General features: G+C 39.3%; 2 protein-coding genes and 1 long non-coding RNA gene across 3 annotated transcripts; 2 read left to right on the top strand and 1 right to left on the bottom strand.

Annotated features, from left to right (window-relative positions):
- Nucleotides 1-4,321: 4,321 nt before the first annotated feature.
- Nucleotides 4,322-8,533, top strand: LOC113043001 (uncharacterized). The gene is made up of 2 exons (XM_026202080.1): nt 4,322-7,158; nt 7,938-8,533. Exons 1-2 carry the CDS (start codon nt 4,359-4,361, stop codon nt 8,072-8,074), a joined length of 2,937 nt encoding a protein of 978 aa, XP_026057865.1. The 5' UTR covers nt 4,322-4,358; the 3' UTR covers nt 8,075-8,533.
- Nucleotides 8,534-11,396: 2,863 nt separating this feature from the next.
- LOC113043017 (uncharacterized) lies at nt 11,397-14,071 on the top strand. Its single transcript, XR_003275657.1, has 3 exons — nt 11,397-11,612; nt 11,874-11,993; nt 13,924-14,071. It is a non-coding gene; the product is annotated as an uncharacterized LOC113043017 (long non-coding RNA).
- LOC113043012 (uncharacterized protein CFAP97D1) lies at nt 11,965-15,491 on the bottom strand. Its single transcript, XM_026202104.1, has 5 exons — nt 15,264-15,491; nt 14,353-14,433; nt 14,080-14,198; nt 12,567-12,750; nt 11,965-12,174 (listed from the first exon to the last, which is right to left on the bottom strand). Exons 1-5 carry the CDS (start codon nt 15,456-15,458, stop codon nt 12,040-12,042), a joined length of 714 nt encoding a protein of 237 aa, XP_026057889.1. The 5' UTR covers nt 15,459-15,491; the 3' UTR covers nt 11,965-12,039.
- Nucleotides 15,492-15,696: the final 205 nt, after the last annotated feature.

The following is a 15,696-nucleotide window of genomic DNA, read 5'->3' as shown; positions in this document are numbered from 1 at the left end:
ATTGTCATTAAATTTCACAAATAGTTATAAAGAAGTGGCAATAATTCAAATTAAACGTGTAAGTTTGAAGTAAAAAAAAAAAAACTGAAAATGCAGGCTACTGCAATTTCTACATATTGCTGTTTAATATTTATAATATAGTACATAGTATATAGTATATGTCATTATTATCCTTAACTAAAATTAAAACTATTAAAAACAAATAAAATAAATAAAAATTCATACTTAACAAAAATAAAAAATTAGCCACTTAATATAATTGCAACTAAAATATAATAAATTAAATATAAATATAAATAAATAAAAATTATTATAATTATTATTATAATAAAAAAAATAATAAAACAATTTCAAAATGCGTTTAACACTAACCAAAAATTTGATAAAAATGGAACAAAGGAAATTAAATTGAAATCAAAGAATAATATATATATATATATATATATATACACACACACACACATATATATATAAGTGGAATATAAATAAGACTAAAATAGCGTGCATATTTATTCAAATCATTACATGTCATTGTTCCTTTAATTCTAGATTTATTTTGAACCTGCTTCATGTGAAATGATGGCTCTACTGATTGACAAAAGAAACCTTTTTATCATATTTTAGAGCAAAAGCAGGTATTTTGTTAGCTACTGTATATTACTCAGCCCTAAGTATGTTAACCATGTGGTGTTTAATGTGTAAATCAACTGACAGGACTCAATGAATGAATATAATGATTCAGTAAGAGATGGTCATTAAACCTGTAGATCTTTGAGAGTTAATAACTCATAATAAGCTGCAATACAGGTTTTAATTGTGATGTGTGTTGTACGTTGTTTCCCTGTGTAGTACGTTCTCAAGTAGAGTCCTCAAGACTATGTTGAAATTAAGTTTTCGTTGAGTTCTGTGGGGTCCAATCGCCTGAAAATGCTCCTATTTGGAATTATTTTCTAAATCAATTCAGCTTTTTCATTACAAATTGTATTGACGATGTAATAATCAACTTTCTCATTCTTCGAATTAAAAGTGTTTTAGACCCCGAAGCATCATGTTGTGCTTGTTTTTCAGGCCTGACAGACTCAAAATGTGCTTTTTCATGAACACGTGTTCAGCAAAGACTCATTTTTGGGGTGAACAATTCCTTTGAAGGTTCAGACTTAAGGTTGTCATTCAGAATCAAGTTTGTGCCTCGGTTTCTCAACATCTCATTGTATTTCAGGTCTCCTGTGCCTGTACTTTCTGGTTTGTGAACCCTGTATGAATAAATGTATTTTTCTATTATTATATTCTGTTTTATGTGACTGTTTTTGGTAGAAAGGATTTCAGAAGCTTTTTAGGTTATTGCATTTCATACCAAGTTTGTCAGATGCACAGCAATATTGTATACACCAATGTTTGTGTTGATCAGAAGATGCAACTTGTGTCTGCTTATCAAGACAAATACCATTTTTTTGATAGTTTAAGTGAGTAATGGACTGAAATTCAATGCACTGTTCATTGTTCAAGGCAAAATCTCCCCATCCATAACATGAATGAAGCTCAAATTTAAGTCATTTCCAACACAACAAATCTATCTGATGACTACTTTTTTAGGAAAAGATATGCAACTGTATGTATAACCATTCTGCATCATTAACTCCTGCTGAACGTCTGATGAATCTCGTGGGGGAAATAGCAGAGAGGATCCAGATTTTGATGAAATCTGCCAGAGGGGGCCGCAATGGGCATCTGTTCTCCCGAATAATCCATCAGAGCAGTTAAACAGGCGAGAACGCTCACATCAACTCAGTCTGGCGTCATTAGCTCCTTCAGTTATTGTCCTACACGGCTCTGGCTTTATGGACCTGAAGGAGAACGACACAGACATTCAGAATGAGAGACTGGCAGAAAGCTGGAGTGATTGGAGAAGCACTGAGAGAGAGAGAGAGAGAGAGAGAGAGAGAGAGAGAGAGGAAAACCAAGGTCAAGGAACAGACGGGAAATACTGGCTCGTCCTCTTGGAGGATGGAAACAACTGCGCTTCCCAGATTTTAGGAAAGCATTTTTTCTGCCTTACAAGCAAGTGTTGTGTTCAGCTGGCTAAAGTTTTAGCGCTCAGAAGAATAATTGTCGCTTAATTAAGTAGCTAAATTTGGCATGTGGCCTCCAAAAACTGGCTCCAATAACAAAGTACAATAGTATTACCATGGATTTACCATTTTGCACTGGTAATCCATGTAAATATTGTTCATGAACATGGAAATCATTCAGTTGAGTTGCTGGTATTAACTGTCCACCAGACAGATCAGGTTTGGTTAAGTTAATTAGTTTTAATGAGGAGATTAAGTATTGTTGTGTCAATTCATGGTTACAAGTTGTACTGAGCACTCCAGCCTAGATTCACCCAGGATACTTAGAGCACTCCCAAACTGAAGGGGGCAACCATACAACAGTGACAGGAAAAAGTGACAGGAGGTGGAACCAATTTCTCGGAAGTGCTCTTGGGACTATATTTACCGGCGCACCCACAGGGAGTGCATGGCATTGAAATGTTTGGTAAGAGCTCAGTTGGCCCTCTCACCCGTTCCTGGAAAAAGATACCCTAACCACAGCTCTTGATCATCCAAAGACGCAACTGGTAGGACAGAATGTGATTGCGTTTGAATGTGTGGAGTTCAGACTATATGATTTTTGCTTGGTTGTAATGTGCAATTTAAATTAAATAGCGAAGACTTTATTATGTGAATGTAGAACTTGGCAGAAGTAACGTTACTCTAAGCATGTGTATTGTTTAAATTATATAAGTTTAATTATGGGATTGCTATTTTAATTAACTATTAGAGATCCTAGGTTAATCAAAATTACTTTGTCTGGTTTGGTTTGAGGATTGTGTAACATCTATTTATTATTACTTTGAGAAAGTGGTATTGAGATTTATTTGTGATTTATTTGTAATTAATTTATGGTTTTGGTTTGTGTATCTTAAAGGTTATCAACCTATTCTGTTCCAACCCAATCTATCAAACCATCTTTAAGAAAATAAAAGAAAAGGAAAGTGAACAGTTTTGAGTTATCCTTTGCGTTCATCGGAGATAAAGCCGTTTTCAAGTTTGGGCAAAGCTGTGGTCCGTCATCAAACACACAGAACTTGACAGTTGATAACCAGCGTGGCAGTGAGAACAAGGATCAAAGGCCTGAAGTCAAGCTGTCGACGCAAAGGGAGAATTGACTGGAAATTCTTCACCATGGCACAGGAAACTCTTGGGAAAACAGTCAAGCAACTGAAGCAAGAGCGGACCTTAGCTAAATCTGCTTTCACAAAGCAAGCAAACTACCTGAGCAGAGCTGCAGATGGTATGATTAAGGATGAACTACAAGAGGAGTTCAGCAAGCTCAGTTCCCTGGCAAGGTATGTTAGTGATTCAAATGATGACTACAGGGCTGGCCTACTGGCTGAAGCGGGAACTGAGGAAGGTAAAGAAGTCAAGCTCGACAAGCACCAGCAGGCTGAGCTTGAAAGGACAATGGAAGAGTGCGACATGAGACTGGGTGAAATCCGTAAAGCAGTTCAATCCAACCTCTGGTCAAGATATGGTAAAGAGGAGGTAGACTTTGCAATCCAAGAAGCGGGAAAAGCTTGTGACAGAGCCCAAACAAGCCCCATCACTGCTATCAATAGAGATGGCTATGAACTGCAGCTGGAAAGAGTGAGGAAGCTAATTCATGATGCAACTGTAAGCCTGAAAGACTGGGAAAAATGGATCTCACATGATCAGACAGCACACTGGAAAGGCAGGTTAAAAGACCTGAGAATATTCGGCAGCAACCTCGAGGCCAGAAGAGCAGAATTCCTCACTGCACAAAAAATTGCAGAAGAGGAAAGAAGAGGTCCAGAGCCTCAACCAACAGCAGTTCCACAACCAGTGGTAAGAATAAAGCCAACTAGTCTACCTAAATTCACTGGATTTAAGAGGAATTTCCATCGATGGAAGAGAGACTGGGAAAATCTGCAAAAGCAGGGAGAGCCGACTGGCTCAGTGGAAGTGAAGAAGTTCCAACTCCTTGACAGTGTGGACGAGAGAATATGTAGAGACCTGCGCCTGCCAACATACAACAGTGCTGATGAAATATTTAGAGTACTTCAAAACCGGTATGGAGATAAATCAACAATTGCCTTGGAGATAATTGAGGACCTAGAGAGGATCCCTCCTTTAAAGCCACACCAGCCAAGGAAGGTAATTGACCTAATTCAAGCTGTGGAAAAGGCCCTGAATGACCTCACGGAGCTCGAAAGTACTTGAGCCATAAAAAATCCCCTTGTGATCCGATCCATAGAGAGCAAGCTGCCAGATAATATAAAGAGGGACTGGCTGACATTCATGGTCAATCCAAGAAATGGAGTCACACTTGACAATCACTTTGACATCCTTCTAACATTCTTAAAGACACAAGAGGACATTCTAGAGAAACTAGACCAATTGGGTGTTGGTGAAAAACCTGAAAAGAAAGCCACGTACCTGGAGAAAAGGTATGCCCTCACAAAGTCCACGAGGAAAGGAGGATGTGTTGTCTGTGGAGATGAAAAGCACCGTGAGAAGATATTCTTTTGTAAGCAGTTCAAAGAACTAAAGCCTGGTGAGAAACTGAATGCTGTCGAAAGGCTGGGAGCATGCAGAAGATGCCTCCGATGTCATGCAGAGGATGATGAATGTACGGACACATACCTGTGCAGGAACAGAGACTGCAGGAGAGGAAGCTCTTCAGATCACCATTTCTTTCTCTGCCTGAAAGGAGGATTCAAGGGGAAAGAATCTGTGAAAGTGGGAAAACCCAGCACTAGGAGGCAAACGTTCACAGAGGAGCAAGAGGAATTAATATCTGAGCTTACCCCGGATATGGCAGAAAAATTCAGGAGAGCCTTCACCAATATGGCTGCAAAATCACACTGCACTGGAAGAAGCCTTCCTGGAGTGATGGACTCAAGCATACGTGAGTTACCAGTTATTCTTATGCTTCTCGAAGTAACCACCAACGCAGGACAGAAAATTGGAACTCTCATTGACTTAGCATCAGATACCAACTACATCACTCATATAGCTGCCAGGAGACTGAAGCTTCAAAGTGAAAAGATCACACTTGTCATCCATGGAGTTGGAGGTATGGCCATGAAGGTAAAGACTAAAAGATACTTACTCAAGGTAAGAGTCAAGACACCTAGAGGCACGGAGAAAGCTCATGAGCTGATCTGTTATGGGTTGGATGAGATTGCAAAAGTTCACAGAGTAATCAAAGCGCAGCAACTCAAGAAGTTCTTCCCCGATTCCAACCTGGAAGATCTTCACAGACCAGAACACGTGGAGCTTCTCATAAGCCACCGTGAAGGAAGACTTGCTCCACAGAGAGTAAAGGTAGTAGGAGATCTTGTCCTGTGGGAAAGCCCTTTAGGAAAGACCGTTGGCGGAGCACATCCAGACCTCTGTGAAGTAGTGGACATGGCCTTGCACAATTCTGAGACTCACTTTGCACGATCGATGAGAATCACAGCAGTGAAGTATCAAGAAATTGCTGGGATGCAGGAATCTAGAGCTGAAACCAAAACCACTGTTATTGGCAGAGAGTTCTTGGACTGGTGGAAGTGGGACAGCATTGGTGCGGCCTGCGAACCCATGTGTGGAGGATGCCGGTGTGGTAACTGTCAACCAGGAGGCAAAGACATGACTCTGAGTGAAGAAAGAGAGCTTGAGATGATCAGGCAAGGCCTCAGTTATATGAAGTCAGATGCGCATAGTCAGGAGCCTCATTGGGACGCAAAATACCCCTGGATTGAGGATCCAAGTTCCCTCCCCAACAACAGAAGCGCAGTGGAAGCCACATTTCTGAGGATGGAGAAACAGCTCAAGAAAGAACCAGAGTGGCGTGCAGCATACACAACTCAAGTCCACGAGATGGTGGAAAGGAAGGCAGCAAAGAAACTCACTAGAGAGACCATTGCTGACTGGAAAGGACCAGTATGGTACGTCAGTCATTTGGTGGCGCCAAACCCACACTCTGTAACAACACCTGTCCGACTGGTATGGAACAGCAGCCAGAAGTTTAGAGGAATCAGCATGAATGACCTTCTCCTGAAAGGGCCTGATGTACTTAATCCCATCCGAGCAGTGCTACTAAGGTTCAGGAGAGGAGTCCATGCTGCCCTCGGCGACATCAAGAAGATGTACAATTCTGTGTGGCTTGAAGACCTGGAGATGCACCTCCATCGATTTCTCTGGAGAAACAGTGAAGATGAAGAAATTGAGGAATATGCCATCACCAGGGTCAACATTGGCGATCGACCAGCAGGGTGCATAGCACAACTGGCCATGAGAGAGACAGCAAAGCTGCCAATGTTCACTCATCTGAAGGAGGAACGGAGAGTCATTGAAGAGGATTCCTATGTAGATGATATCCTGACATCCCATAATGACCTGGAAAAGCTAGATGAAACCACCAAAGGAGTCGAAGAAATTCTGAAGGCAGGTGGATTCTTCCTCAAGCCGTGGGTCCGATCAGGCCAAAGTGGGAGGCAGACGTCTACATCCGAACATCCAGCATCGTCAGATGAAGTCCTCATTCTCCCCAACCAAATGAGAGAAGGAGACAACAAAGCCCTTGGAGTTGGTTACCTGGTTGAACCAGACAAACTGTATCTTATGACCTCGATAAACTTCTCAAAGAGAAAAAAGAAGATGAGAATCAGCCAAAATCTTGTCGGAGAAGAGGTAAGAAGAAAAACTCCAAACCCACTGACTAGAAGACAATTGCTTAGCCAAGTAGCTAGTTTGTATGACCCAATAGGCCTTGCAACACCGGCCAAACAGAAAGGAGCCATTCTAGTCAGAAAGGCATTTCAAGAAGCTGGAGGCAAAACTCTAACACGAGACACATGGGACACACCTCTGTCTGAAAGACTTAGAGAAGAAGCCATCCACCTTTTTGAGGAATACACACGCCTCAACCAAATTACCTTCCATAGAAGCCTAACACCAGTCAAAAGGATTGGAGAACCCTGGGGAATAACATTCTCAGATGGGAGCGACCAGAGCTATGGAGCTGTTGCATACTTCAGGTGGGAGACTGAGCAAGGCATCCTGGTCCGGCTTGTTGAGTCCAAAGCCAAGCTCACACCACTTGACCAAAAGGGAGAACCAGTGAAGGCTGAGGTCTGTGGTGCTGTGTTCGCTGCAAGACTCAGGAAATACATTGAAAAGCACAGTCGGATGCAAGTTGATCGTTGGATCCATCTGTTGGACAGTCAAACTGTGCTGGGTGCAATCCAAAGGGACAGTTATGGGTACCAGACCTTTTTTGCGAACAGAGTAGGAGAGATCCAGAAATCCACATCAGTTGAAGATTGGAGATGGATTCCAGGTGAACAAAACATTGCTGACCTCACAACAAGAGGAGCAACCCCAGAAGACCTTAAAGAGAACTCTGTGTGGCAAAATGGCCCAGAGTTTCTGAAACGACCAGTGGAGGAGTGGCCGACAAAGTCAGCCAAAGATGTCGCTGCAGATGCCAAAGAAGGTATAAACAAGCTCCAAAGGAAATGTTTTACAGCAGCACTGACCCGAGCACAGGTTGAAAAAAACCAACATGCTCCACCTGCCACTGCAATGCAAATGTCTCCAACCTCTGACCAAAACAAGGACCTGCAAAGCAGCCCTAGCAGAAAAGGGCACCAAATCCAAGTCCGGAGGCCACCTTCTGGTTCTTCAGTGGGGAAAATCCTTAACATCAGTAAGTTCAGCAGTTTAACCAGGTTGATGAGAGTCATTGCCTGGGTGTGGAGAGCTGCCACAAAGTGGAAAGAAATGCTGGCCAAGACCTCAACCACAGACAAGTCAAAGAGAAAGGAGATTCCTTCAGCTCTTGAGATCAAGTCCAGAGTCAAGGAAGCTACACTTACCATCATGGAGTGTGAAGATGCACTCAGGGATCTCTTCCTTGCAGCTCAAAAGGAGGTAACCTTGCCAGACACCACACTCAGCAGACTTGCTGTGGTCAAAGAGGAAAGCACTGGACTTTTGCTCTGTGGAGGAAGATTCCAAGTCTTTAATGAAGAAAAAACTGCAGTACCAATCTTGCCCTGCACATCCTGGGTATCCACTCTTCTAGCTCAAGAAGCCCACAAGGCAAATCATGAAGAAATCGCAGGCACACTCCTCCGGATGAGAAGGAAAGCATGGGTGGTAAGAGGCCGGAAATTAGCTCAGAAGATCGTTGATAATTGTGTGACATGCAGGAGACTTAGGGCCCGAAGGTGCCAACAGATTATGAGTGACCTCCCATCGGAACGAATAACACCAGCCAATCCATTTGAGTACACGACAGTGGACTTATTTGGACCTTACGAAGTGAAGGATGAGGTGAGAAAGAAGGTGAAACTCAAAGTGTGGGGAATTGTCTTCTGTTGCATGGCGTCTAGAGCTATGCACACAGACCTTGTCAGTGACCAGTCAGCTGAAGGCTTCCTGTTAGCCTACCAAAGATTTACAGCACTGAGAGGACATCCGAGGAAATTGTGGTCGGATCCTGGAAAGAACTTTGTCGGAGCCAGACCTGCCCTCAAAGAGCTCTACATGTTTTTGGACCGACTGGAGAAATCAAAGCTTGAGTATGAAGCCTCCAAACATGGCACAGAATGGAACTGGAGGATCCATCCAGCAGACTCACCTCACAGGAACGGAGCTGCTGAAGCTGCTGTCCGGACTGTGAAGCGGGCTTTGCACAATCTGGGGGGTAATGGAGTCTTCACATGGGGTGAGTTTCAGACTTTCCTTTATATGGCTTCCAACCTCGCCAATGAACGACCTATTGATGCCAAGACTCAAGGCCGGGAGGACTGTGTAGAATACATTAGCCCAAATTCACTTCTGCTTGGAAGAACTGGACCCAGAGGAGATCCAGGGACTTTTGACTTTGAAGGCTACTCTTACAAGAGATTAAGAAACATCCAAGTTGAAGTTGACCGGTTTTGGAGGAAATGGAGCCAGTTAGCCGGACCAAACCTGTTTGTCCGGACTAAGTGGCACACAGCTCACAGGAATGTGGCAATTGGAGATGTCATCTGGCTGGCTGACCAGAATGCCTTGAGAGGTCAGTTCAGGCTTGCCAGAGTTATTGACGTCAATACTGACAGAAAGGGAATTGTGAGGGATGTATATCTCCGATCCTTCCCCAGCTACCCAGTTGCAACTGTGAAGCCCACTAAAAAGGGGAAAAAACACTCAACCAAGATACCTGCAACAGTTCTTCACAGGGATGTCAGACGAATAGTTGTCCTGCTTCCAGTAGAAGAACAGCAGCAGCAACAGGATCAAAAAATAGAGTAACTAAATCCAACATATCACAGTACTGGTGTGACCTCCTTGGGTTGAAGAACCAGGAGGTCAAGTGGGAGGTGTTGTGTCAATTCATGGTTACAAGTTGTACTGAGCACTCCAGCCTAGATTCACCCAGGATACTTAGAGCACTCCCAAACTGAAGGGGGCAACCATACAACAGTGACAGGAAAAAGTGACAGGAGGTGGAACCAATTTCTCGGAAGTGCTCTTGGGACTATATTTACCGGCGCACCCACAGGGAGTGCATGGCATTGAAATGTTTGGTAAGAGCTCAGTTGGCCCTCTCACCCGTTCCTGGAAAAAGATACCCTAACCACAGCTCTTGATCATCCAAAGACGCAACTGGTAGGACAGAATGTGATTGCGTTTGAATGTGTGGAGTTCAGACTATATGATTTTTGCTTGGTTGTAATGTGCAATTTAAATTAAATAGCGAAGACTTTATTATGTGAATGTAGAACTTGGCAGAAGTAACGTTACTCTAAGCATGTGTATTGTTTAAATTATATAAGTTTAATTATGGGATTGCTATTTTAATTAACTATTAGAGATCCTAGGTTAATCAAAATTACTTTGTCTGGTTTGGTTTGAGGATTCTGTAACATCTATTTATTATTACTTTGAGAAAGTGGTATTGAGATTTATTTGTGATTTATTTGTAATTAATTTATGGTTTTGGTTTGTGTATCTTAAAGGTTATCAACCTATTCTGTTCCAACCCAATCTATCAAACCATCTTTAAGAAAATAAAAGAAAAGGAAAGTGAACAGTTTTGAGTTATCCTTTGCGTTCATCGGAGATAAAGCCGTTTTCAAGTTTGGGCAAAGCTGTGGTCCGTCATCAAACACACAGAACTTGACAAGTATGTAAACCAGCAGAATAATAGCTTTCCTTGGTTTTAAGACTAGCTTGATTAATTGTAAGCTCTATTTAGGCTATTTTTCGTTTATTACAATGCTTTCTGAAGATCATGTGACACTGAGGACTGGAGTAATGATTCTGAAAATTCAGCTGTGCATCACAGAAATAAATTATATTTTACAATGTATTCACACAGAAAACAGCTATTTTAAATGTTAATAATATTTCACGATTTTGACTGCATTTTGATCAAATAGATGCAGCCATGGTGAGCTGAAGAGAGATTTATTTTTTCTAAAAACAGGAATAGTTACATATATCACATAGTATATATATATCACAGGAAACAACTATTACATTTTAAATTAAAGACTATTTCAAAGTTAATGATGTATTACAGTATTACTGTTTGTCATTAATTCATAACAGAAGTCGTATGTTTTTTTTCAAGAGAAGAACAACGCATATTTGGAATCTTTTGCCAAAAAACTTTTAATAAATGCTTTAATTAACCTCACATGCCTCCTGGGCAATAAACCACAAGACCAAACTTCATCAAATACTGTTATTTTCTGGTATGTTAAATGAATAATAGAGATGCTTGACTATTCTGCTTGACTGTTCTGTCATCGATCAATCCACACAAACCGTACGAACAGCAATATCTAGGTCTGTTCATCTTGACACGATTTCTGCTGTACTCCTCTTTCTTTTTCAGGCTTCAGCAGAATGTGGGAGATTCAATTTGTTCAACAAACATGCTTGTGTTGCCATCCAGTGGATGAGAGATGATCTACATTTGCTCTAGTCTTAGTGTGCTATAGTGTACAACGAGGAAGAGGTTTTCAGCCATAACTCAAGAGATGGATGTCTCAGTCTTGTGTGTCTTTTAAGTATAAAGAAAATATCCGCTGTTAAAACAGACCTTAATTGAGTTCCCGCCTTATTTTTAGCGTAAGAGCTAGCGCGGTCATTTATGTTCGCAGCTTCCGGTCTCATTATCTTCAGTTATTTTAATTGTACATAAGTCCGTTATGTTGTTTTATACTGAAAACTGATATTTGTTAATATTTTATTTTAATTTATATTCCGAACCATACACAAGCTGATTTGTAGCGCAAATAATTTTACAATTCACTTTACTCTTCTAGAGTAGCGGCTAATGGACCGGAAGTCGCGCACAGGCAAGTAAAGCTTACTTCCACGCCACAAAAATAAGGAGGCTAGTGCTGTAAATTTAACGTAGAGCAACTCAGATCATATTGTGATATATGTGTCTTAATTGCAGATCCTGAGCAAGTTTGAGATAATTTTTGTAACACCAGAGGAAACCGGAAAAACGCCAGAAATCGAACTTGGTCTGAAGTGTGTAAACGTGGTTGACACAACGTGAGATCCTATTTATTTTTCGGATGAGTATTATGCAAAAAAAAATAATAATTTGGGAAATATGTCACTTTCATTGGTGAAAATTAGGATAAATAGATTTTTTTAAATAATTAATTTACATCATAATTTAAATGGGTTATATATGCTATATAGCCTACTGTACGAAATGGTTCATGTCATCTTTAAGTGTTTTCTTTTAGTCACAGTGTGTTGTTAACTGGTTTTGAGTTCTTTAAATCATACTGCATTTACATTCTTCAGTCCAGCAAGTGTTCCAGTATCAGTGTAGTGAATGGATGAACAAATGAACGTGGCTTTGAAAACCGTAGAAAACAAAGACAAAATATCAGCACTTCACTTCAAGGGCTTCATTTAACCCAGGTGAGTTTATTTCACAGGTGTCTGGTGTTTAGTGTAACTCTTGAGTTCATGTGGCTGGTTGTGGTGAGGGTTGTGGTGTTGGATCTTCTGTGGTTTCTCCGCTGTCGTCTTCAACACCGCTGGACGAGCGCTGACTCGGTCCAGATGTCCCTCCAGAGAACTTCACACACTTTGTAGATTTCTAGGACAGAGAAAATTCACATTCATTTAAATTTAAAGTCGTTATGAAACGAAATGGCGACTGATCTTTTCTTCTGTATTCTTTCAGAAGATTGTAAGAAAAGGGCGGAGTTAATGAAGACTAATTTCATTTTAAGATTTAGTTACTATATGGTTCAATTCAAAACAAACAAAAAAAAAACCTATGAATCACAATATCATTTTTATATGTGAATATTCAATTAATGTGCACTTTAAAAGAACACTTTGGCGTCATGTATTTTTTTGACATATTGTTCCAAGCTCAAAAGCAGATGTTTACAAGAGCCATATATTTGAGTAAGTGATGACACCATTGAGATTTTAAAGAGAATGAACAGTTTTAACCCTTATAGGTGTGAATTAGGATCAGACCTGTTTATTGCTCACTCCTCGTGGGAAGCGTGCGATGTCGTCTCTCCTTCGCTCCACTCTTTCCCAGTCTTCTTCCCAGAGTTCCCTCCTGTAGTCGGATTTCTGCGTCGTGATTCGCTGATAGATCGCCTGGTTTTCGTGAGTCACCTGAAGAAGCCTCTCCCTCCTTTTCTCAGCATTCAGACTGTAATACAGGGTAAATAAATCTATTAAAACATCATATTTGTGTTACTGTAAATATACTTTATATGAATTTAAATAATATAAAATATATACCACAAAAACAGTCATGAGTTTTTTTTTTTTTTTAATTGACAATATTTGTCTGAGATACAACTATTTGTAAATCTGGAATCTGAGGGAGCAAAAAAATCTAAATATAGAGAAAATCATCTTTAAAGTTTGCTACAAATAAACCTGTGATACTTATGACTGCTTTTATGCTCCAGAGTCATATATATAAAGACATATTTACAAACAAAAACCTGCTGAAAAATCACAAAACTACCATAAAATTACTAAAACTGAAAGCATTAAAATAATTCTAATTACTGTAAAAAATATTATAAATGACAAGTATTAAAAAATTTATGAAACTGCTAAAAAATAAAAACTACTTAAACCTTAACTGGAGAAAGAAAACAGAGCATATAAAAAAATACAAAATATGAATAAAGGTTAGAAATAAAAATACTATATAGACATATTTAAAAAGAATAAAGAAAATTAGGGGGGGGGGAAATCACAATACGCAACAAAATTAAAATTAAAGATGAAATAAAAACGAATTCAGTATATTATAAAAAATATTCTAAATAATAATTTATACAAAACACTATACAGATATTAAAAACTGAAAATCACAAAAACAACAAAATTACTAAAACTTTAACTATGAAAACACAAAATATGAAAAATAATTCAAAATGTAGTGCGTCTGGCCATTTCTTACTAAAAAATTTTTATCAATAAAAAAATTAGGCTATACTATATAGACTCAACAAAATAAAATCACAAAATAACTTTTTAAAATAAAATAACTTATAACTTTAACTAAAATTGAGACAGAAAATGAAAAAAAAAATTATAAAATAGAAATTGTTCAACTAAAGTACAAATAAAAACCACTTTAAAGTATTGTATTATATTAATTAAACTAAAATAACACTGTATTAATTATATAGTTTTTACATATTGTGCATGGAACTGAAGTCAAACCTTTTTTAAACAGTAAAACAGTTCACCAGTTCTTCCATCATAGTGTACAAAAAACACAAGCGGTAAGGCCACAACCCATCCACCGAGCAGATCCCTCAGCTTTGATGGAGAATAGCTTATGTGTCTCTCAATAATTCAGAAAGGCTTTGTCACCAGCCCCCATGAATAATTCATCCCGTCAGTTTGCGATCGCAGATGACATGAGAAAGACACCAGAAACCCTTCTCAGATAAACCGCTGGTAACCAGGTCAGTGTGTTCCTGTGTTTACTAAACACTGACAATCACACAAACACCTGCACTCTGGGTAAATGTTCCTGTGGTCCACCAGGCCTTTGGAGCGAGAGATCGCCGCCAGTTTGGACGCCAGGAGATGATTGTCTCTCTCAATGATGAACATCCTCTCTTCCTGCACCTGGAAACCACACAAACTCATTTCATACATTTGAATGCATGCATCTGAAATGTTTTTAAATGCATCTATAAATTGACATATGAGTGCATTGTAATTAGTTGCAGAGAAATAAATGTATAATACATTCTTGTTTATATATGGATTAATGAGTCACCTGGAATTTCTTCAGTTTGTGCTGAATATGTGCAGGCGTTTGGATGCCCTTGGTGTCGACCACCGGTTTGGCCTCTCGCACCTTAGAAAGAAATAGAGAGAGAAAATTAAACACTAACTGTAGATGTAAATACAGGAAGAACATAATTTCAGCGGTGCACCTGTATTTCAGATTGCATTTCTCTATCAGGATTTCAGTCTAAATTTAAAAATAAACATTTAAGTTGAACACACCACTGGTCAAAATGTGGAATAATATTTATGTTTTTGACTCTTCTGTTGATCGAGGCTGCATGTATATGAATCAGAAATACTGTAAAAAATGTGAAATATTTGTAACATTTAAAATAAATGCTTTCTATGTGATTATCTGTTAAAATGTAATTTATCTCTGTGAAAAAAATCTGGATTTTCGGCAGTCTTCAATGTCACATGATCCTTCAGAAAATCATTCTAATATGCTGATTTTTAGCATTTATTTTTATTATCAATGTTGAAAACAGTTGAGCTGCTCGTTATTTTAAGAAACCGTCATGCATTTTATTTTTCAGGATTCTTTGAACACAAAGAACAGCATTTATTTGACATTGAAAACGTTTGTAACATCATAAATGTCTTTACTGACGGTTTTTAACATTAATTTTACTTACCCCAAACTAAGTGCATCACAGTTTCCACAGAAATACTGTCCAGCACGTGTGTTTTCAACATTGATAATAATCAGAAATGTTAAAAATCATCATATTTTCATGATTTCTGAAGATCTGTGACACTGAAGACTGGAAGTATGATGCTGAAAATACAGCTGCGCATCACAGAAATAAATGACACTGTATAATAGCTGCCCAAATTCGTTTTAAAGCAATACCAGACAGGATAATGAGAGAAGCGTGCACGTGGAGCGTCAGAAACCTTGCTGCGGTGGTCCTGGTAGCGCGTCTGGTCCCATCTCTGCTGCAGGTATTTGTTGGTCGCAGGTTTCAGCGGCTCGTAGGATCTGTGCATCTCTTGACTTCTGTTTGACAGACTCGGACTGCTTTTGGCTGGTCTCTGTTTATAAAACAGCACCTCGCGTCCTGGATGCTGATTGGTAGATAGCAGTATCATATTAAAAGATGTTTATCGTCCCTAGCAACCACCTTTAGCGACAACAGAAGTGTTTTTGTTTGTAAAACTAACGGACCAACCGGTTTAAAAGTACATTTTATTTAAAAAACTTGAAAAAGTGTCCTTAGAAATTTAGTTGTGTAGTTGCTATTTTATATGCATAACAAAATATTTATAAGCTAACCATAATGTATCATATTATTTAAAAAAAAATATTTTAGAAACGCTTTAAGAAGAT

Source organism: Carassius auratus, chromosome 25, assembly GCF_003368295.1.
Source record: "Carassius auratus strain Wakin chromosome 25, ASM336829v1, whole genome shotgun sequence".
Lineage (NCBI taxonomy): Eukaryota > Metazoa > Chordata > Actinopteri > Cypriniformes > Cyprinidae > Carassius > Carassius auratus.
The sequence above is the reverse complement of the archived record's forward strand: the minus strand, read 5'-3'. Positions and strand labels throughout refer to the sequence as shown.